This window comes from Nelumbo nucifera, chromosome 5 (genome assembly GCF_055504915.1).
Source record: "Nelumbo nucifera cultivar China Antique chromosome 5, China Antique-T2T, whole genome shotgun sequence".
NCBI lineage: Eukaryota > Viridiplantae > Streptophyta > Magnoliopsida > Proteales > Nelumbonaceae > Nelumbo > Nelumbo nucifera.
The window spans coordinates 15082262-15102457 of record NC_142653.1 but is presented as its reverse complement, the minus strand read 5'-3'; the positions used below and the strand labels follow the sequence as shown (position 1 = coordinate 15102457).

At 38.8% G+C, this 20196-nt stretch overlaps 1 protein-coding gene across 4 annotated transcripts; it reads left to right on the top strand.

Moving 5' to 3' along the window:
- Positions 1–142: 142 nt before the first annotated feature.
- LOC104604377 (uncharacterized) lies at positions 143–18500 on the top strand. 4 transcript variants are annotated; one of them, XM_088887556.1, is made up of 10 exons: positions 160–1088; positions 4496–4702; positions 4829–5071; positions 7386–7452; positions 7653–7835; positions 8336–8427; positions 16240–16422; positions 16509–16645; positions 17833–18067; positions 18351–18500. In XM_088887556.1, the coding sequence occupies exons 1-9, from the start codon at positions 585–587 to the stop codon at positions 18023–18025; spliced, it is 1809 nt and encodes a 602-aa protein (XP_088743682.1). In that variant the 5' UTR covers positions 160–584; the 3' UTR covers positions 18026–18067; positions 18351–18500. The 4 variants fall into 4 exon arrangements, with proteins under 4 accessions (XP_010266981.1, XP_088743682.1, XP_010266993.1 ...); XM_010268679.3 differs by having other exon boundaries at positions 143–1088; positions 17833–18500; XM_010268691.3 differs by lacking the exon at positions 17833–18067.
- The last annotated feature ends 1696 nt before the right edge of the window (positions 18501–20196 follow it).

Genomic DNA, 20196 nt, shown 5'->3' with positions numbered 1-20196 from the left:
TTGTCAAGCTTGATAGTGTTCAAGGGGTAAAAGTGTCATCTCACATTTTCCGTAAAATTTAAACGGATTTTTAAAGATTCCGTACTCCCGTCGTCCAACCGTTAACAGAGTGTATCAGGAGAGAAGATAATTAACAGATTCCACATTACGCAAAACCCCACCACAGAGGAGTTCAGAAAAGACTCTGAGAGAGAGAGAGACAGAGAGTGTGTGTTTCTCCATCCTTCCCTATCCCCACCGCCTCCCCTTTCTCTCTGTATTTCTGTCATTTGGGCGTAATGGCAGCAAAGTGTCACTGATTGAATCATTATATCTAGAGTTCTTTTGAAGTCTGAGCCGCCACCGTCAATCCAGGACAAGGAAAAAGCAAATAAAAGACAACCAAACCAAAAGAAGAAATAGAGAGGGAGGATTCAATTCACTGTTGAAAACCAACTCTACAGCCTACAGTAGGCAATTCTAAAAAAGATTCCCCGCCTGCATCACTCTCTTCTCTTCCATTCCTCTGCGAGGTCGCAACTGGCAACACAGTTCTTGCGCTCATGACCACCGCCGGTACTCACCTGGGCAACTAACGTGCCACCATGGGCGACTCCACCGACGTCGCCAAGACGTTCCGGGATCTGGTCGAGAGTGCGGACCGTAAGTTTGCTAGAGTCAGGGACGTGCAGCCGTACGGGCGTAGGCAACATGCCTATTTTCACAAGGTATTTAAGGCTTACACGAAGCTCTGGAAATTCCAGCAGGAGAACCGCAAGAAACTCGTAGAGGCCGGTCTGCAGAGATGGGAAATAGGAGAAATCGCGTCTCGGATCGGTCAGCTCTATTTCGGACAATATATGAGGACGTGTCAGGCCAGATTTTTGTTCGAATGCTACGTATTTTACGAAGCGATCCTTAATAGGGGCTATTTCGAGGGAACGAAAGGGTCGCCGAAGGATATGAACTTGCTGGGCTTGCGTTACAAGGAATTGCGATTCTATGCCAGGTTTCTGGTTGTTGCTTTGCTCTTAAATCGGCTCGAGATGGTACACGTGCTCGTGGATCGGTTCAAGGCTATCCTTGATGACTGCAGAGCTACTTTTCCGGTAACTTTGTTGCTGGCTGCTACAGTTATTTCTCAAAAAAAAAAAAACCTTCACAAATTTCAGAATTTGTTGATTTTGGAAATGTATGTCTTTAGTTCGGTAGTAATAACTTTTACTGAAAAGCGTGTGGATGGTTTATACATTTGATGGATACGATCAGAAGCACTTATATTTACAATTTTAAGCAACGATGAACCATAATGTCATTTACCAAGCCCCAAATTTGCCTTTTCTCAAATTTTCTTTTCTTTCGTTATTAGTGTCAATTACGATTTATGTATGGGAAATTGGGAGCCCACGATTACCTATTTGTCCCGAAAATGTTTCTTTTTTATGTGATTTCCATACTTAATCAAGAGTGTTGAATTCTTTTTGGGCAGGTCATGATTCTATATCATTTTTTTTAGGATTGTAGTTATAATTGGAAATATCTGGATTCTTTTAAGTGAGATTGGTGATGATGCACAATCTGGCCGGTCTTATCTGTCAATGATCTTGCCTCTGAACTGAGTAACAGGGACCTGAAACGGAAGGAGAAGAGAAGCTCCGGGGAGAACCCGGCGTACGGGCTCCGAAGCTCAAGTTAGAATTCTTCAAAGGCAAGATAAACCAGATAGCGCAAAAGTTAGCATACCTCGTTCCTGGGGGGTAGGAGCCTTTTATAACCACCTCGCGCACTCACTTCCAGGCTTCCGTCAGATCGGGCATGATTACTTCTGAACTCCTGCCAGTTCGGATGTCATTTCCTCTAGCCGGACAGAACCGCCACTGTTCCTTTTGTCGGAGCCGTCTCTGCGGCTAGTGACGACGGTTGCAGGTGGCGGTAGCAGGAAGCCGTTTGAAGTGCGGCTGTCAGGCGTCAGATCCCAAATCAGTCAGGTGCGTCGCCCTTGGATACGGATGTCCTTGGTGTCGGGTATGTTTGGTCAGCCTGGTGTTTCGGAAGCGAAGTGTTGGAGTGGCGAGCGAGGTGTCTTGAGTTCGGTTTGGAGTGTTCCGAGCTGCCATGGGCCAGCTCGGGTCAGCTTTGTGAGGCTTGGGGCCCAGTATAGTTCGTGCTCCTTGCAGGGAGCTTGGGTTCTCAGTAGGGAGCTTGCTCTTAATAGGGATCTCGGACTCCCGGTAGGGAGCTTGCTCTTAATAGGGAGCTCGGGTTCTTACTTAGGGAGCTCGGACCCTTAACAGGGAGCTCGCTCTTAATAGGGAGCTCGGACTCCCGGTAGGGAGCTTGTTCTTAATAGGGAGCTCGGATTTAGGGAGCTTGGGTTCTTACTTAGGGAGCTCGGACTCAGTAGAGCGGTCTGGAGTTCGGGCTCGGTAGTGAGCTTGGACTTGCTTCCGATGTTCGCTTCGGGCACTCTATTGTCCCGAGTTGCTTGCCTTTGCCACGTGTCGGGCGATTGCGAGGTCGGGCCAAATTTCCCTTCATCAATTGGTATAGGTGTTATGTTACGTTTCTAGATAATATTTTAATTTGGATGATACTTTATTTATTTGTTCATTTTTTGGATGACACACTTATTCACTTGACAATAAAATGGTTGCGTTTGTAATCGATACTCTTGGATATTCAAGGTTGCATAAGTTATTTTTTAATGGTATTTGAGGTATATGATGGTTGATGAGAAAATAACTTAAAAGGGCTCCTCCAAGCAAGATAAACGACTGGCAAAATTATAGCAATGTTGAAAATAGGAGTGCTTTTTTTTTCTGATAATTGTTGGAGCAAGAATAAGGAAATCAAAATGGGAAATTTCTTTTATCGATCTGGACACTTAGCTTATGAAGAAGGATGAGAAACTAAATGGGATGACAGATTCATAGAAAGTGAAAAGTTACTTGAAGTGAATGAACTAGATCAAATGCTAATTCTCCCCTGTATCAAAATCCACCTTAGTTGAAACAGTGATGTGATAAATGATATACTCATTGGGTGAATTAAATTTATTGAAACAGTAATGCTAATTCCATTGCATTTTACCATCTTCCAACCTTTCATGAATTGGCTATGATATATGGAGAAACATCTAATAGTTAGCTCTGGTCATTTAAATTTGGTTAATGATCTTACATACATTCCTCTTCCATTTTGAGGTAATAAACTTAAAACTGGCCTAACAAAATTATTATGTTTTGTACAAAATGCAAATTCCAGCTTAGTCAATATTTTGATACCCAAACCAGACAGACTAGGTTGCCTGACTTGAGAACCCAAGCCTGTGGCTATATATTGAATTTAGAACCTGGACCATGGGAAAATGCTTGTTTGAACTTGGAGTTGATTAAAACATATGTCCCCATCATATGATTGAATGCAGCAGAATCAATTAACCAGAGAGGAAATACAAGTATAACATATATATGAACACTTCCCAGACAAGCCTATTTTGTGGAGAATGCTAAAGAAAATTGCAGTTATATAGTTTTCTGGACCAACTGTTGAACCTCATTGGTGATCATCATGGGCTGGAAGCAGCATCAGAATGTCCACCAAACCCAAGGATCTTGAGAAAGGCTTGATGTGTTCTATGTGGAAACTTGTCTTGATTATGAGGATGAGGATTATATTTATAAACAAGAAAACCTGCCTCTTTCTCAGGTCCAATTGGACAAGGCATAGCCCTAAAAGCTGAAACCCTAGCACTCTATGCAAGGGTGGAAGGATATAGATGTGGAGGAAGACTGTCAAACAGTTATTGTTTGGATGCAAACTGCTGAGGACATTCTTTGGGCTTAGGGATGTCAACAGGTTGGGTTTGGCACAGGTATGCATCAACCCTAACCAACCTTCCAATGTTTTCACTCAAATCAGACTCTATAGGGTTCAACCCAATATCAACTCGACCTAACCTGGTACACAGCCTTTCAATTGTATTTTTTTACAACACATCTTGAAAACCTAAAATCCATTAATTTAAGTTTGAATTTGGTTTTTAGGTTCTAAGGTGTCACTTTCTCCATTAATGAAAGAAGAAAAACCAAAATAAATATGAAAAGAAATCCTAAAACTTTAAGGCTATGGAGTTAGAAGTTATCAAATTAGGTCTGCCAAAACCTGAACCCAACTCAGGTTAAAGAATCAAAACCCTAACCTGGCCCTACACCTGAATAGACCTGACCCTATAGGATCAGGTCAAGCTGGCTTTGCCATTTAACCTGATCGATTGACATCCCCACTTGAGCTTATGGGTCATTAGTAAGACAAGCTTAAACAATAGGCAGTCAATCAAACAGCTATTCAAGTAGGTGCCTCAATCTGCTAATATTTTGGTTGACACTTAATGTGGGGAAACTATATGGTATGATGATAAATGAACTTATTATTTTAATTCATATTAATCACAAATTGAATATATATCCCCTTGTTTTTATTCCTTGAAATGATTCTTTGATGCATGCTTTGTCAGGAAACTAATTTTAAAGAGTGGAAGCAAGTGGTCCAAGAAATTGCTCGGTTTCTGAAAGTTGATGTGACCCTTATGAATACCAGGCCTCTCAGATATTGTGCTCTGTATGATTCTCATCCAACATCACAACCATATGTGGCCCGTTTCCATGCAAACAGGGTTCTGAAATTCCAAGACGCATTGCTAACAAGCTATCACCGGAATGAGGTAAAATGGTTCATCATGTCCAAGTTGAACGATATTCCATTAAGATTTATCCTATTTTTGGTCCTACAGGATTTAGCTGTGTAGGTGGTGATGTGTATGACTCTTTCTTACATGGGGCACTTTCAGGTCAAGTTCACAGAATTTACTCTGAATACTTTCAGAATGCTTCAATGTTTGGAGTGGGAACCAAGTGGTTCTTTCTACCAAGAGCGTTTAGTGGAATCAAGTGATAATGGTGCTTTGAATGATCGGTCTGGACCCTCTGGACTTATTGATATAAACCTTGCTGTGGATATGACTGATCGAACCCTGCCCCCAAATCCAAAGAAAACTATTCTCTATCGTCCATCAACAACTCAATTGCTAGCAGTAAGTTTTTATGCTATGAAATTTTATTTTTTACCTATTTTCTTTCCATTTAGCTCTTCAGTCTAGAGTTTTTTGTATAATTGAAGTAGGATGGATAACCGACCTTCTATTGGAGAGATAGGGTAATAAATGGTTTAAAGGTCAAATGGGGCTAGGAAGATGGGGATAGATCTAAGAAATGGTTTAGGATTGGTGTTGATGTGTTGTTGGTGTAGATTGAGGGGTTTGAATGGGGCTTTCCAGGGTTTCAGAGTTGGTTGGTTCCTAGATAGAAGTGTATAGTTTAGGGTTTTGTAGGAACTATGTAGAAGTTGAAGAATGGATGGAAATTCAATCATTATTGGAGTGAAGTTTTCAAATTGAAGGTTTCTAAGGAATCTCAGGTGGAGTGGTTTAGGTTTCAAAAGGAGTGCAAAGGTTGTAATTTGTAAATTACTTTGATGTAGGTGCTCATATAGCTGCTCAGAACTGTTAATTAGGTTTCAGAAGATGGAGACAACCAGTTCTTAAGATTGTTTAGGGGTAAGGCAAAGCTTATTTTGTTGAAAGGACAGATTATGATTGGAATAATTTCTTGAAGATCTTAGAGAGCAGAGGAAGGGGGGAGAGGGGAGGGAGGAATAAGACTGCCTGGGAAAATGATGGGTTATAAGAAAGTAACGGAGGCTATAGACAAGTCTTAATGTCTTGGGGTAGCATAGATTAAGAGAGAGATGTGAAGCGTTTTTCTTCTGTTAAGACAGCCACAAAATCATGTTTGGCAGTGGTAGGATAAAGGATAGGGTTTCATTTCAGGTTGTGATTGGTATGACTTTTTTTTTTTTTTTTTTTTATCAGCAAGGACCTCTTATGACTTTTTGGGGAGTGAGTGCAGGATATGGACCAGTGTGATCATCTATGACATGGTTGAAGAAGAAGTGTCATTGGATCAAGTTAGAAAAAAATGTATTGAGGGTTCTGATAAGAACCTCAGCCCTGCATCTGTTTAGTTTTGGAACAAGAAGTGGTACATTTTGGCTAAAATAATTGAGATACTATACTTTTCCTTTTCTCTGAAAGATTGGAAGATAATCTTGTTGGAATATTATAGTAGAGAAACTGATAATACTGCACTGGGGAAGCTTAACCACCATGGATGGCGCTTTGATGTGAATTCGATATTTGGGAGTCTTAGAGATAACATGTTGGTGATGGACCTGTAAGTGGGGCTCTTGCTTCCTATTGGATTCACAATTGGGGGCATCGAAAGGCATTGATGTTAGTAGAGATGGTTAAATTCTTAAATGCTGATATTGACATCATGTAATGCAAGTACTTGCCATTAGTTGATGAGGCATTATTGAGGGAACATGTTACGACTTCTTGTCAATACTGAGAATTGTAATTGCATTGAAGGTTTAATCAAATAAAATCATGAACTACATCATACATCTTCAGGTTTTTTCTATTTTTTGGAGATTTGTCAAGAATAAAAATACATACTGTAAAACTTAGATATATAAAAAGTGGTTTTAGTCTACTTCCAATATATAAATATTGTAATAAATCTTAATCAGTTGTATTGGGGGATCACAAACCTGGAGATGTAATTGGAAATAAAAATGAAATAGATGCGAGGGAAAGGATAGGCAGTTCTATATATTTTGAGGTGTTCTTCATGATCATCTTGTAATATATAATTCTTTTTTCAGAATTAACTAAATTGTAAGTTCCAATAATAAAAGTTTATTACTTGTACATCACAGGCATGGGATGATATAATCAAGATTTTGTTCTACATTTTGATTGTTTAGTTTGAGTGGTGCTGTTATTATTAGGTCTCTCATTAGAAACACTTTGGGATTCTTAGGCTTTTTCTTCTTTTTACATTAATAAAATTAATAAATTATTATTCACTGGGGGATCTGATTTAACCATTTTAACATTACATCCAAAATATAGTGAACCCATTACTGATATAAAGGCGCTATGACAATTCCTCCTGTCAAGAAACAATCCCATATGAACATATCTAGCGAGTCCATTGAGACTAAATTTTGACTTTGATAAGTGATTCTGTGTTAATCCAGGTCATCTTGTATAGGTGGAATCTTTAGAGACCACCTTCACAAATTGAGGTCCTTAATCATATTTTGTGATGATGTGAAGTAAATATTATTTCTTGGTGATGAAACTGTGGTCATGCACAGTTTGTAATACTAATTTTCATTTTTTTCTTTCTGAGCTACCATCATTTTGTGATAGCTGTTTATTCTGTTATGTGATTTAAATACAATTGCAAGGTATGATAAAATGTTACATGCTGTATGGGCAGGCTATTGCCATGGTATGTGAGGAGCTCCCCCCAGATAGCATTGTGCTAATATATCTATCAGGATCAGGTTAACCTTTCTTCTTTACTTGCTAGCCCGTTGGTATGCCAAAAATTGTGTAATCATTACGAAGTAGTTACTCTGCTGATCATTGTGCTAATATATCTATCAGGATCAGGTTAACCTTTCTTTTTTACTTGCTAGCCCATTGGTATGCCAAAAATTGTCTAATCATTACGAAGTAGTTACTCTGCTGATCATTTATGTAGGGAAGTTTGGTCGGACTGTTGCTTCTCAAACCAAAGCTTCCAGAACTTCAATGGCCTCCTTGGATATGAAATTTCGCACCCATGAACATGAGAAATCACTGCCTGAAGTTCCTAACTGTGACAAAGGAGACTCAACTGACTGTTCTGGGAATTATTTGTGGTTGGGTCCCAGAGGAAGTGCAGGTAACCTACATCTAGGGGTGAGCATTCAGTTAAAAACCAAACTGAATAAACCGAAATTTTAAAAATTGAAAGAAAAAAATAAAAACCGAAACTGAACCCCGGTTTCGGTTATTTTGGTTAAAACCTAATTTCATTAACATATATATATATTATATGTTATATATTATATATTACATATTATATGATGAATTTTGGTTAATTCGGCTTTTTTGGTTAACCGAAATCTTAATTATGAAAACCAAAATCGAAACCAAAATTTTTGGTTCGGTTTTTCGGTTTTAACCGAATAATGCTCACCCCTACCTACATCGCAATGTTTCTTTTTACAGTTAGGAGTCCTTGAAACTGATCTACTTAATTCCTTTAAATCTAGTAATGATAATTATATGCATTTTGAGTCTTTTCTATGTGTTAATCTATCCTATTTGTGTGAAAGGATATAATATGGTTTATATGCTACTTATTGGACTCTCTTACTAAGATATTGTTCTGACTTACAGGTTCAAATATGCTTTACCCTGGTGATATTATTCCTTTTACTAGAAAGCCACTTTTCCTGATCATTGATAGTGATAACAGCCATGCATTCAAGGCAGGTTTGTCAAAACTTGTTTTGACTTTATAGACTACTTTGGTTTATCCTAGACTAACATGATCCTAATCTTGTTGCTTTGTAATGTAAAATAGTGCTTACCACTTACCATTAAAAATGATAAAAATGGCATTTATGTTGTTAATGTCTATATTTACCAATTAAAAGTCCTAGTTTTTAGTGGAAGGAGGATTTGGCAGGGAGTTCAAGGAGTATTCAAAGATGGAGAGGGCAGGCTGATAACACTATTACTCTGGCCCAATACGTGTTGGAGATTCATTAAGAGCTGAGATTATGGCCTTACTTCAAGGATTGAGGCTGGGCAAGCAATGAAGATTTCAAAACTATGAGGTGGAGGGAGACTCTAAGCTGTTAATTGGATGGCTACAGACAAAAATGTGTTCAGTCGAATTATCTCTAGGGCTGATAGGGAAGATGTGATAAGGAGATGGAGAGTAGGCACAAGCCGAATTCCAGTAACTCACCTTCAGTTTGTAGATGACTTGATGATCTTCTGTGATGGAGGCTTCGGTGAGAAGGTGGAAAACCTAAAAGAATTGATTAGAGCTTTTGAAGGAGTTTTCAATTTGAAAATCAATCTAGGAAAGAGCTGCATGGCCGGAGTCAATCTAGACTTTGGGGAGGTTGAGGCGGTTGCAGATTGCCTTGAGTTTTCCATTTCTTCCTGGCCTTTGTCTTACTTAGGGCTTCTATTAGGGGCAAACCCTAGGGAGAGTAGGTTTTGGACCCTAGTCTTGGAGAAGATCGAAAAGAGATTAGCTGTGTGGAAGAAAAATTATATCTCTTTGGGTGGGAGGATCACTTTGATAAAAGCTACCCTCATGAATCTACCTACTTATTACCTCTCTGTCTTTAGGATACTGTCTAGGGAAGCGAAGAAACTAGAAAAATTGATGAGAGATTTTATTTTGGGAACTGGGAGAAGGTAAAAAAGATCACTTAATTAGTTGGGGGTCATGGGTAGAAGCAAAGAGGAAGGAGGATTAGGGCTCGAGAATGTGCTTGAAAAGAACTCGGATTTGTAAGGGAAGTGGTTGTGGAGGTGGCCTTTGGAGCGAGAAAGACTCTAGCACGAAGTGGTGAAGAGTATTCGTGGATGTTCAGAGAGGTTGGGATGTTGGCGTGTCAAGGGGGGCTAACCTAGCTACACCATGGAAAGCAATTCACAATATTCTTCCATAGTTCCTCAATTGTGTCAGGTATGATGCTTGTTTTGGTAATTCCATTCGGTTTTGGGAGGACATTTGGGCTGGAGATATCCCTCTAAAAGACCTTTTTCCATCCTTGTACTCTGTTTCTTTGTATAAAAAGAGGTGATCTCAAAATTCCTTCTGTCGATTTTAAATTTTTCAGTGTTGTCTTAGGATTTTGGTTTCCGTAGAGGGTTAAGGGATGAGGAAATTGATTGTTTGTCTACTCTTCTTTGTCTCCTTGATAAGGTTTGGCTGGATCCTTCGAAGCCTAATAAAAGGATTTGGGCCATTCACCCCAATGGATGGGTCATTTTCTTGTGGCTCCTTTTTCAATGTCCTTTGCCAAACATCCTCTCAACAAAGTTTCCCTTCCAAAGAAGTCTGGTTTAGGCCCGTCCCCCCCCCCCCCCCCAAGGTTATGGCTTTGTGTTGGGAAGTGTGGCATTGGTAAAGTAAACACAATGGATAACTTACAAAAGAGAAGACCTGTCCTTTATATTTCACCAAACTAGTGCATTCTTTGCATATCTCAAGGTGAGGATTGTAATCATCTATTTTTATCCTGTAGTGTAATTGCATAGCCCTGGGTTTGGCTTCTATCTTTGTTTGGGTGTAGTTGGGATATGCCAATAGAAGTAAGCACAATCTTTAACCCTTCTTTTTTCTCTTGGCCCCATAAAAGAGGAAGGAAAATGTGGAGGTGCATGCGAGCAGCATTGTTATGGACAGCATGGGAAGAAAAGAATGTTAGGATCTTCCAAGAAAAAGGAAGGAGCAGTCAAACCTTAAAGGACTGCATTATGCACAGGTCAATACATTGGTTAAAGACTCTTGAATTGTTTAACCATTTCTCTTTTACTGATTGTTGGAAGGATTGGATGTTGGTAGCAAGCTATTCCTCCTCCAAGGTAAGGGTATTGACTAGCTGGGTCCCCCCCCCCCCTGCTTAGTTCTTTGAAACCGAATTTTGATGGGAGTAGCCAGGGTAACTCAGGTCCCTCTGGGATGGGAGGTGTACTAAGGAATGATGCTGGAGAGGTTGTCTTACTCTACTCTGGCCCTTTAGGTGTTGGGAATTCTATCCGGGAAGAGTTATTAGCTGCAATACAAGGAATACTTCTTGCAAAAGAAGTGGGCGTGGAGCAGCTTTTGATTGAAGGGGATCCTAAGACAATGGTGGATTGGTTAAATAATCCAAAGGATGTCACTTGGGGCTACAAAAATGAGTTAACGAAATTCAAATGACTGACAAAAAATATGTCTATAATAGTACAGTGGGTTGGGAGATCAGCTAATGCATTTGTCGATTTCTTGGCAAAACAAGGGACAAATAGGGAATCATTGTTCTAGGCGCAACTGTAATTCATGTTTAACATCAACATTCATGTAGTATCTGTTGTAGTTTATGTATTTGCTGTTTGGATAGGCCCTCTAAGGGGATTTTCATGTAACCAATCTTTGAAATAATGGAGGATGATTTTATTTTATTTATCAAAAAAAAAGTTTGGGGGTGTGGACTTTTAGATAGCAGATGAGGGAGATTTTTTTTTTGCTTAGCAAGGGAGGCTGGAGTACTCTTTAATTGGACAAGGAGATCAGCCAATGGTGTGGCTGATACTTTGGCAAAGCAGGGTACTCAAAGGGAGAATCTTTTTTGGATGTGTTGTAAATCTTGTGATAAAATATGGGGTCAACACTCATGCTGTGAGTGGTTGACATTTTATGCTCGTTTTGTTGGTTTAATGAAAGTTACTCTTTCCAATAAAAAAAAAGAAGGAAAATGCATAAAAAGGCTATTTTGGAACCTGAGTTGCATTTTTTTTATCAATGACAGTAACTTTTCATTAATAAGAAATAATCAATTACAAAGGTGGGGGAGGTAAACTTTCTTAACTCCCCGAATAAGTTACAACATTACAAGGTAGCCCAAAGTAACTGATTCCTTCCCACCCCTTGTTTAGCAAGTGCATTTGCAAATGAATTAGCACATCTTTTTACCCATTTCACTCTCACCTCCATACCCTGAGTTAGCCGTGTGAAGTGTCTTCGTTCATTAATGTATGCCCACAATCCATCACCTTCCTTCCCTAACCAACCTATTACCATTTTAGAATCTCTTTCAATGATCAGCTTGTTAACACTTAATTCCTTAGCCCTTTTCATACCTTCTATCGAAGCCATAATTTTTGCACGCAATGAGTACCCCATACTAATTGGGCATGGGAACAAAGTTGTGACTGAACCTTCCTCCATCCTAAAAACTCCACCAATCCCTGATGGACCAGGGTTACCTTCATCACTTCCATCAAAGTTTAGCTTAACAACACCTCCACAAGGTGGAAACCATAGAGGTTGAGCAACACTTTTGCTTGGAACAGATGCTCCCACTTCCTTCCATTTGTTTAGCAATGTCTCTGTATGAATGTCCTTGAACATCTCCACTTTTTTACCTAGTGCACCACCCTATAAGTGATCACTTGTATGATTGCCTCTTTGCTTCTCTTTTTCAACAAAGATTCTTTGGTTTCCTTCCTCCCTAACTGTCCAAGAAACTGCTGCTCTTGTACATCAACACAATATTCTTCCTCTCTTTTTTGTCCAGCTACCAACAAAAGAGTTAAAGAGGCTTTGTAGACTTGTTGGGGGAGTCTTTGAATCCTTGTCTAAACCCCAAGTCCCAATTTAGTTTAGGCCCTAAAGAAAACAAGGATAAAAAGGTAGAAACAAACTCATTTTTTGTTAACTGGATAAAGAATATAATGAAGGAAATTGATCTTTGAGTAGTGAATCCCCCACCCACACATGTTCCTAAAATCTTACCAAAATCCCAAAACACATATTGTACCGAACAAAGGGTAGAAAGTGAGGAAGGATGACATGAATAGCTTTCCAAGGTGTCGCACTAGTAGCTCGAGCCAAAACTCCGACATCCCAACCGTCAGTTGCCAGCCCATGGATGCTTATAATCACCTTTGTCCACAGTTTGTCCTTGTCCCTTGGTAATCTCCATAACCATTTCCCTAACAACATCGAATTCCTCTTTTGGATGTTCCCAATCCCTAAGCCACCAAACTCCTTACTTCTACTTACCAATTGTCATCTAACCCTATGGTCCTTCCTTTCCTCCCCGGTCTCCCACAAAAGTCTCATTAACTTCTCTGAGCTTTTACAAATCCTCATAGGAATCTTGAAAACCGAAAGAAAGTAGATAGGTAAGTTGGCTAGAGTTGACTTGGTAAGAGTTAGTCTTCACCTAAAGAGAGGTAATTCCTTTTCCAAGAGGCTAATTTTTTTGTAAACTTGTCCACCTCCGGGTTCCAGAACATCATATTTCTTGGGTTTCCCCCTAGAGGTAATCCCAAATAATTCATTGGTCACTGGGAAACTTCACACCCCAAATGGTTGCACATTCTGTCACCTCTCTTCCATCCATATTAATCCCCACCACATAGCTCTTACTGAAATTAATTTTCAGATTTGACATCTTCTCTAACTCTTGGATCACCCTTTTTATATTTCTTAATAGGTGCGTAATAGGCATTCTTTCCCTACCCACTCTCCACCCTTTCACCAGACCCCTCAAATATGCTCTTTGGATTAGGATACCTAGCACATAAGCTACTAGGGTGAATAAAAAGGGGAAAGGGGGTCCCTTGTCTAATTCCTTTGAAAGATAGAAAGCGGTCCACAACTGCACCATTAACCAATTATTTAATAGTGACATGTAGTTATGCATCCTTGAATCCACTTACACCACTTTCCTCCAAACCTATTTTTCATCACTTCCAACAAAAAGTCCCAGTCCACCAAATCATATACTTTCTCTACGTCAAGCTTATAGACTATTCCTTTCTTTCCATTTCTTTTCATCTCCTCCACACTCTCATTGGCAATGAGAATTTGATCAATGATTGGCATGTCCTTAACAAAAGCTCCTCGGTTTGGAGAGATAATATAATGTAGCATTGATTTGATTCTCCGAGACAATACCTTTGTTATGATTTTAATACAAGTTATTGATCAGACTGATGGGTCTAAAATCCTTAGGATGAGTTGCCCTGACTTTTTTCGGAATCAAAGCATTGAATGTTGAATTTAACCCTAGATTTATTACCCCTCTACTCAAGAATTTATTGAATACCCATAGAATTTCCTCTTTTAGGATGTCCCAAAAGTCTTGGTAAAAAGCCATTGTAAATCCATCTGGTCTTGGTGCTTCATCTCTATCAATTGAGAAAATCGCTTCCTTTATTTCCTCTAGATCAAACCTCCTTTCTAACCTTAACTTTTTGTCACATGATATCCTTGGCCAATCCAACCCTTCTAGACTTAGTTTTTTTTTTTCACTAAGGGGCTTCCTAAATATCGATTTAAAATGGCTCATAAAAGCTCCAACAATTTCAGTTTGTTGATCAAGTAAGACACCTTCAATCTCTAGCTTAGAAGCATAGACCTTGATCTGCCTTACCCAAATGGTGGCAAAATTGAAATATTTTTTTTTTCTATCTACAGCTACAGGGACTTCCCAAGTCCTAATTGTTTGGTGCCTTAGCAACGGTTTCTGTAAGTTGCAGCCAACATAAAATAACATGTCTTGGGTCTAAAACATAGATAGGTTCCTTGTTTGGGTTTGACTTCCCGCTTTCTTTGTCAAGTATGCACTGTATATCCACCAATTATTCTAAGCCTAAAAGCTAGGATTATTTTGGGGTGTGTGTGTGTGTGTGTTTATGTGTTTGTATATATAAACCTAACCTAATTCAACCGACCTTTTTGCGTTCGGCTCAGGTTAACCTGTCTCAAGTTGCAACAATTTCTATATTGCAAGACAATACATATCATTCCAACAAAAGCCTGATACATGGAATGTGTAGAAATCACCTGTTGCATTCCTTTTCGTATGTATTGGGATGATACAAGCCCGATACAGGTTGATATTATAAGCATATTGACCAATACTTTACTTTGCTTTTCAAATTTGAATTTGGATTCCTCTTATTAATTTCATTAATTGCTCCTATATTTAAGTCATTTCTCTCTCTCTCTCTCTCTCTCTCTCTCTTTCTGTCTCATTTATTAATGATTTAAGGCATGTTTTCAAATTTGAATTTGGATTCTTGTGCCTAATTTTTATTGTCTCTCTTTAATCCCTACCTCTCTCATTAATTTCGTTAATTACTCCGTAACTAGACAATCCATTGACAATAGGAGTATTTGAACCCTACTCCATAAGTTCACCACTAGGCCATACCCCATTTGCTTGCTATACTCATTTGTTTTTTATTTTTAAGTAAGCTTCTCTATTCTTAGTGGATATTTGTCAATCAATGCTAGAATTGATTGTTAAAATTTATATTATTAATAAATATTAAGATAAATTATATTGGTATTCTGAAAGTTAAGGTACATACATGCACATTTTAGTTCTTCCATCATTTTTCAACAGTTATTAATTGTGTCCCAAAATCTAACACTTTATATTAACCATTGAAGTATGGTTTTTGACGTTTAGAATATTCCAGATTTTAGAGTTTCTCTAATGGCCTACTGATGAACCCACTTCCAATAGAATTCGGATTAGCTGAATGTGATAGCTGTTCAGAAGGCTGTGGAACCAATGGTAATGCCCCATGGCAGTGATAAAATACATGAGGTACACAGTGAGAAATAAAATGGTTGTGGGTCCCATGCATTTTATTACTGGCATGGAGAGTTATCATTGGTTCCGCAACCCATTGAACATCTATTGCATTCAGCTAATCCTTACTCCCAGTATATGGTTTAACAGTTCGGAAATTTAATTGCAAATTAAGAAAAATTGATCTGCTTGGCTGTGGCTGCATTCAGTTAGCAGGTCGTAATTACATACAAGGAAAAACACCAAAAGATATTGGATCTATAGCTGTCTACTTCCCAATGAAGATCCCCAGTATAAGTAACTTCTACAGGTCCTTTATTTTGCAAGAGAATCAGTGGAAGAATTTCCACTCCTGTGGGTTCAATTAAATGAGACATTCAATGTGGAGACTTACTCAATTCAACGAAGTCTTAAAACAATTAAACATGGCTGGCCACATGAATGCTTTTTTGCCTTATCATTCTATCAAGGTCCATGCCCAGTGTTAAATTGTGAACCCTCAAATCTTTCCTCACTACCTCCTCCCATGTCCTTCTGGCCTTTCCCTATTTTTAGACCCTTCGAGTTGCATTAAATAGGCTGGATTCTATACAAATATCCAAACCATCTTAGTCTGCTTGACCTCATTTGTTACTTATTTTTTCATGCTCATATTTTCCACAAATATGCAACTTTTTTTTTTAAACCAACAATCAAAGATAATTTTTTAGAGAAGAAAAGTAGGAATCCCCTCCTCACCCCACTTGAAAAGATAAAAAAGGAGGGTGTGGAAGGTGTACTGGCAGTGTGGAAGGGCAAACTGGGTATGAAGGTAAGATTTCCAATAGTTTAGGTTTTTGAATAATCAATTTTCAACCTGATCATTGTTTAGCATTTAAAGCTGCTACATTTTATTTGTACACCATTCCACCAGTGGCTTTTTGTTTTTCTGAAAGTCGCTTATATATGAATCATTTTCAGGTTATTCATGGTGAAGAAAGGGGGGAAAGAGCTGCCTTGCTTCTTTCTCCTTCAAGGCCAGTATTTCGGAACCAATCTGGTGCTGATCTAACACAGAATGGTAGTCAATTTACATTTTTCCTCACTGCTCCTTTGCAAGCTTTCTGCCAACTGCTTGGCCTCTCCCAATGTGGTGAAAGTACTGTAAGTTGGCTTGGGCCATGTGGTATTTCCTATGAACCATATCCACAGATTTGCCTGGTCTAATTCCTGTGTGGGTTTGCTTCCAGGATGTCTATAGTAAAGCTGACAACATACTTTGCACTGCCTTCTCGGAATGGGAAGAGATGCTCTGTACAACGACTGACCTAGATCTGGTCTGGGCTCAAGTATTATCTGATGCATTTCTACGGCGGCTTATTCTCAGGTATTTATCTCTTTATTCTACTAGTCTTTTCTGCATTCACCATTGTTTGGTTATTAGGTGGTCAAGGTGGGTAAGCAGTGCTTGTTACCTGTTGAAAATTACACCTACAGTAATTCAGATAATGCAAGAAAAGAAGAAAAGAAGTTCCAGCATTAGGTTGTGGAAGAAGAGAAGAAGGGAAGAGAGAAAAGAAGAATTTGAACCTCTCTCTCTAGCCCCCTTTCATCACTTTTATTAATAATTCTAAGTCTGAGTACAATTACTTGGATGCCCTTAATGGGGCGGCCAGCACTAAAGAAATAATTAAAGAAAATAAGAGAAGGCCCATAAGACCCATAACTAAGAAACATAACTTTTAAACACTACTTAAAGGAAATAAAGAACACTAGGGCCCATTCCCCCCCCCCCCCCCCACCTACCCACACACCACAATATAAAACAGAAACAGCTGGAAATGGCTAAAAATGTTTTCGACAAATTTAGGACAAAGAAAGGATGGAATAGTAGATGTGAATAAAGGCTACATCTATTCTAAGTATAAAGCATAAACCAATGATGAAAATCTGGTAGGATGGAATAATCATTGCTTGACATAACAAAATAACAAGAATCAGAAAATTAGAATACATGATAGCCTTAAAGTACTCCATATGGAAAGAGAAAAAAGATGTAAACATTTTGTAGAATTACATTATATATGTTGCATGTTTGAGAGAGAGAGAGCTGTTGAAGGAATAAACAACAAAAAAGAAACAACCAAGAAGCCCATCTTTCCTCCAGTTCTGACTGGTGAGTTTGGGGAACTCCAATATCTCGCGAAAGTTCTTGTACTTATTTGAATGTGTTAATGTTATGATTAGGTCTTAATACGTGGGTGTCCAAATGGACATGGTTATGCTTACCGACAAACCTGAATTTACTAAGGGGATTTTTGACATGGTTGGTTTTATTTTTGAAAACAAAAACAACTTCGCATCAGAAAAATTATATTTTTTTGCTCACATGAAAAGTTTTTGTTTTCAAAAACAAAACGAACCATGCTGGCAGCCATCTCAGCCATAATATTCCTCTATATGTAATGATTTTCCAAACATTACATAATTATATGGAAAATAAAACCTTTTAGCAGTATTTATAATTGTCAGTGAATTCTCTGTACATCTGTTTAGTTGATGCCCTGTCTTCAGGTTTATATTCTGCAGGTCTGTTCTATTCCTCTTCTGTCATTCTTTAGATGGTAATTGTGATCAATGTCGGCCCAATTGCCTACCACATCTTCCTGAGTCTGTCTCTTCTAACTCTGAAGTGGTGCAATCTAGTGTCCGCCAGCTAGCCAACATTTTTGATGTTGCAGATTGTTTTAACTTCAAGGATAAATAGTTGAAACATAGGGAGATCCATGAAGGTCTATACTTAATTAAGGTAGTGGTCTTCTGGAATCCCAGTATTTGTTAATTTGATGGGAGTCCTGGTACATAACTGCCAGGGCTCCATTTTCGTCAATGCCCTAGAGGAAAAACAAGCAGTGATAGCTCACTGAACCAGTTTTGAGAGAAAAAACAAACCAATGAATTTATTCTAGTGAGCAATTTAGAGGGGAATATTTATTGGGGAAGGGTGTGCTCATGGTTATTACATATTGGGCAAACCCATTCTTTCATCAGTTTTCTTGTTGTTGTTTCAGATGGCTGTTGATGTTTTGCAGGGTATGTTCCTTTCTCTGTGTCAATTTGTCTATGGAGCATTATGCTGCATAATTTGATTTTAACGGGCAAGTGGTGTAAGAAAGTAGAACTGATTTATATGTACCTTGTAAAAGAAACTGAGTAATCAATGAGAAAAATGATTTTTTCCACCTCGGGGCAGTTCCTCTAATGGTTAGTCAATGTGGAAGATAAGGAGAAAGTACTCTACACATGGAGAGCTGAGATAGCCAGCCCAAAAGGGTCCCGGCATTCATGGTATCATCTCCTTGTGTGGCAAGTGTAGCCAGTTTACTCATCCATTCTGTTTGAAACGAGTTAATTACTAAAGGGGTTATTTGCCAAGGGAATAGTCCAAGAGCATGGGGAACGTGTCTCACCTCCCATAATAAAGGAAAAAGGCTATTATCTCAAGTTTTGAGTTCTGCTTCAGTGGAGCCGGTTCGAGCACCCTTTACTGCCTTGCATTGAGAATATCTCCATAAAAGCATACTTGTATGCTTTATTTTACGAGGAGATATTCTCAATGCAAGGGTGGAAAGGTGTGGGCACAGCTTTGCCCTGATAGAAGCCGATCTCTCAAGTTTTATGCGAAGGTATCTGGACCATTGGATTTGAATGAGGAGCCACGAAGGACGAAAGAAATTCCGTATCTGCGACCACTTAGAAAGAAAGATGGACATTTTTAGGGTCGCTTGGTTTCCTGGAATAGGTGCTTTGAATCGGAATTGGAATTTGATTCCAACTCTAAATGAACTAATATCAATCTATTTACTATTATAATATTTACATTGAGGCAGACTGGCCTATGCGTCATGTTCAAGGCTGTCCATGACAAAGGTCGATAAGGCTGCTTGAAGCCATTGCACTTGTGGTAGAAGGTATAGGCGTCTTATGTGGGCTTTGGTAATTAGGCTGTTTTACAACTTAGGTCATGTTTGAGAGTGCTTATGTTAAAAATAAGTACTTCTTCGAATAAGCATTCATTTGTTTGTATTTGACACTTAATTTTTTCATATTGGGTGTTTAGTAGTATTTTTTTTAATAAGCACTTAAATAAGGATTTGTGACTATTTTGTCTTTTATTTTTTTTCAATTTTTAAGCAAGCATTTTTATAAAAAGTATTTTTATGAAATCATATAAAAGTATTTTTATTACCGCTACTTACGATATGTGATGTGTTGTGGGGCGAGCACTTTTATAGAATAGATGATGTCATCATGAAGAGATTTCCAATGTACGGCGAGGATGTGTTGTGGGATGCATATGTGAACTCCAAATATACGGCGTATACGTACACCAATTTTGATTTCAGATGGTAATTAAATTCTTGTGCTCTCCTGCGTTCACGTCTAGTCTAGTAATAAATACCAACTAACAAAATACAAACGAGCAGACAAAAACTAGTGTTAGACCGCTACTTTACGATATGTGAAAATGTTTCCACCGACAGCCCACTTCGTGACGGTGCCGGGTGATGAATTCTGAACAACAGTCTAAGGGGGCCCTGCCTTCCCAGCTACTCCCTGCCATCACGGCGGAAAGAAATGCAGGTTTGAGAATTGAAACGCTTAAAATCTCGGAAATCGGAATTTGTGTATAAATTTTACAGAGAATTACGGAGTCACAAATCAATAGCAACTTCAAATCACTATAACTTTCCCATCTGAATTGTGGTCAACTCATCAGGAGCTCGAGATTGGCGAGCGTTGCGTGTGGACTTGTTCTTCTTCCGTCTCTTGCTGAAGGCAGCGGAACGCAGACCACACACCGTACTCAAAAAGACAAGCAGCTTGTCTCCTTGAAAAAAGAAAAGATAAATGATTAAAGCCATGCTTACTATTTGA

Bases quoted from the DNA above. Each gene is read 5' to 3' on its own strand.
- LOC104604377 (XM_088887555.1), top strand. From the start codon at position 585: ATGGGCGACTCCACCGACGTCGCCAAGACGTTCCGGGATCTGGTCGAG. The intron at 4,703-4,828 runs GTAAAATGGTTC...GGGCACTTTCAG, and splicing joins CAAGCTATCACCGGAATGAG to GTCAAGTTCACAGAATTTAC. The intron at 5,072-7,385 runs GTAAGTTTTTAT...CTGTATGGGCAG, and splicing joins CAACAACTCAATTGCTAGCA to GCTATTGCCATGGTATGTGA.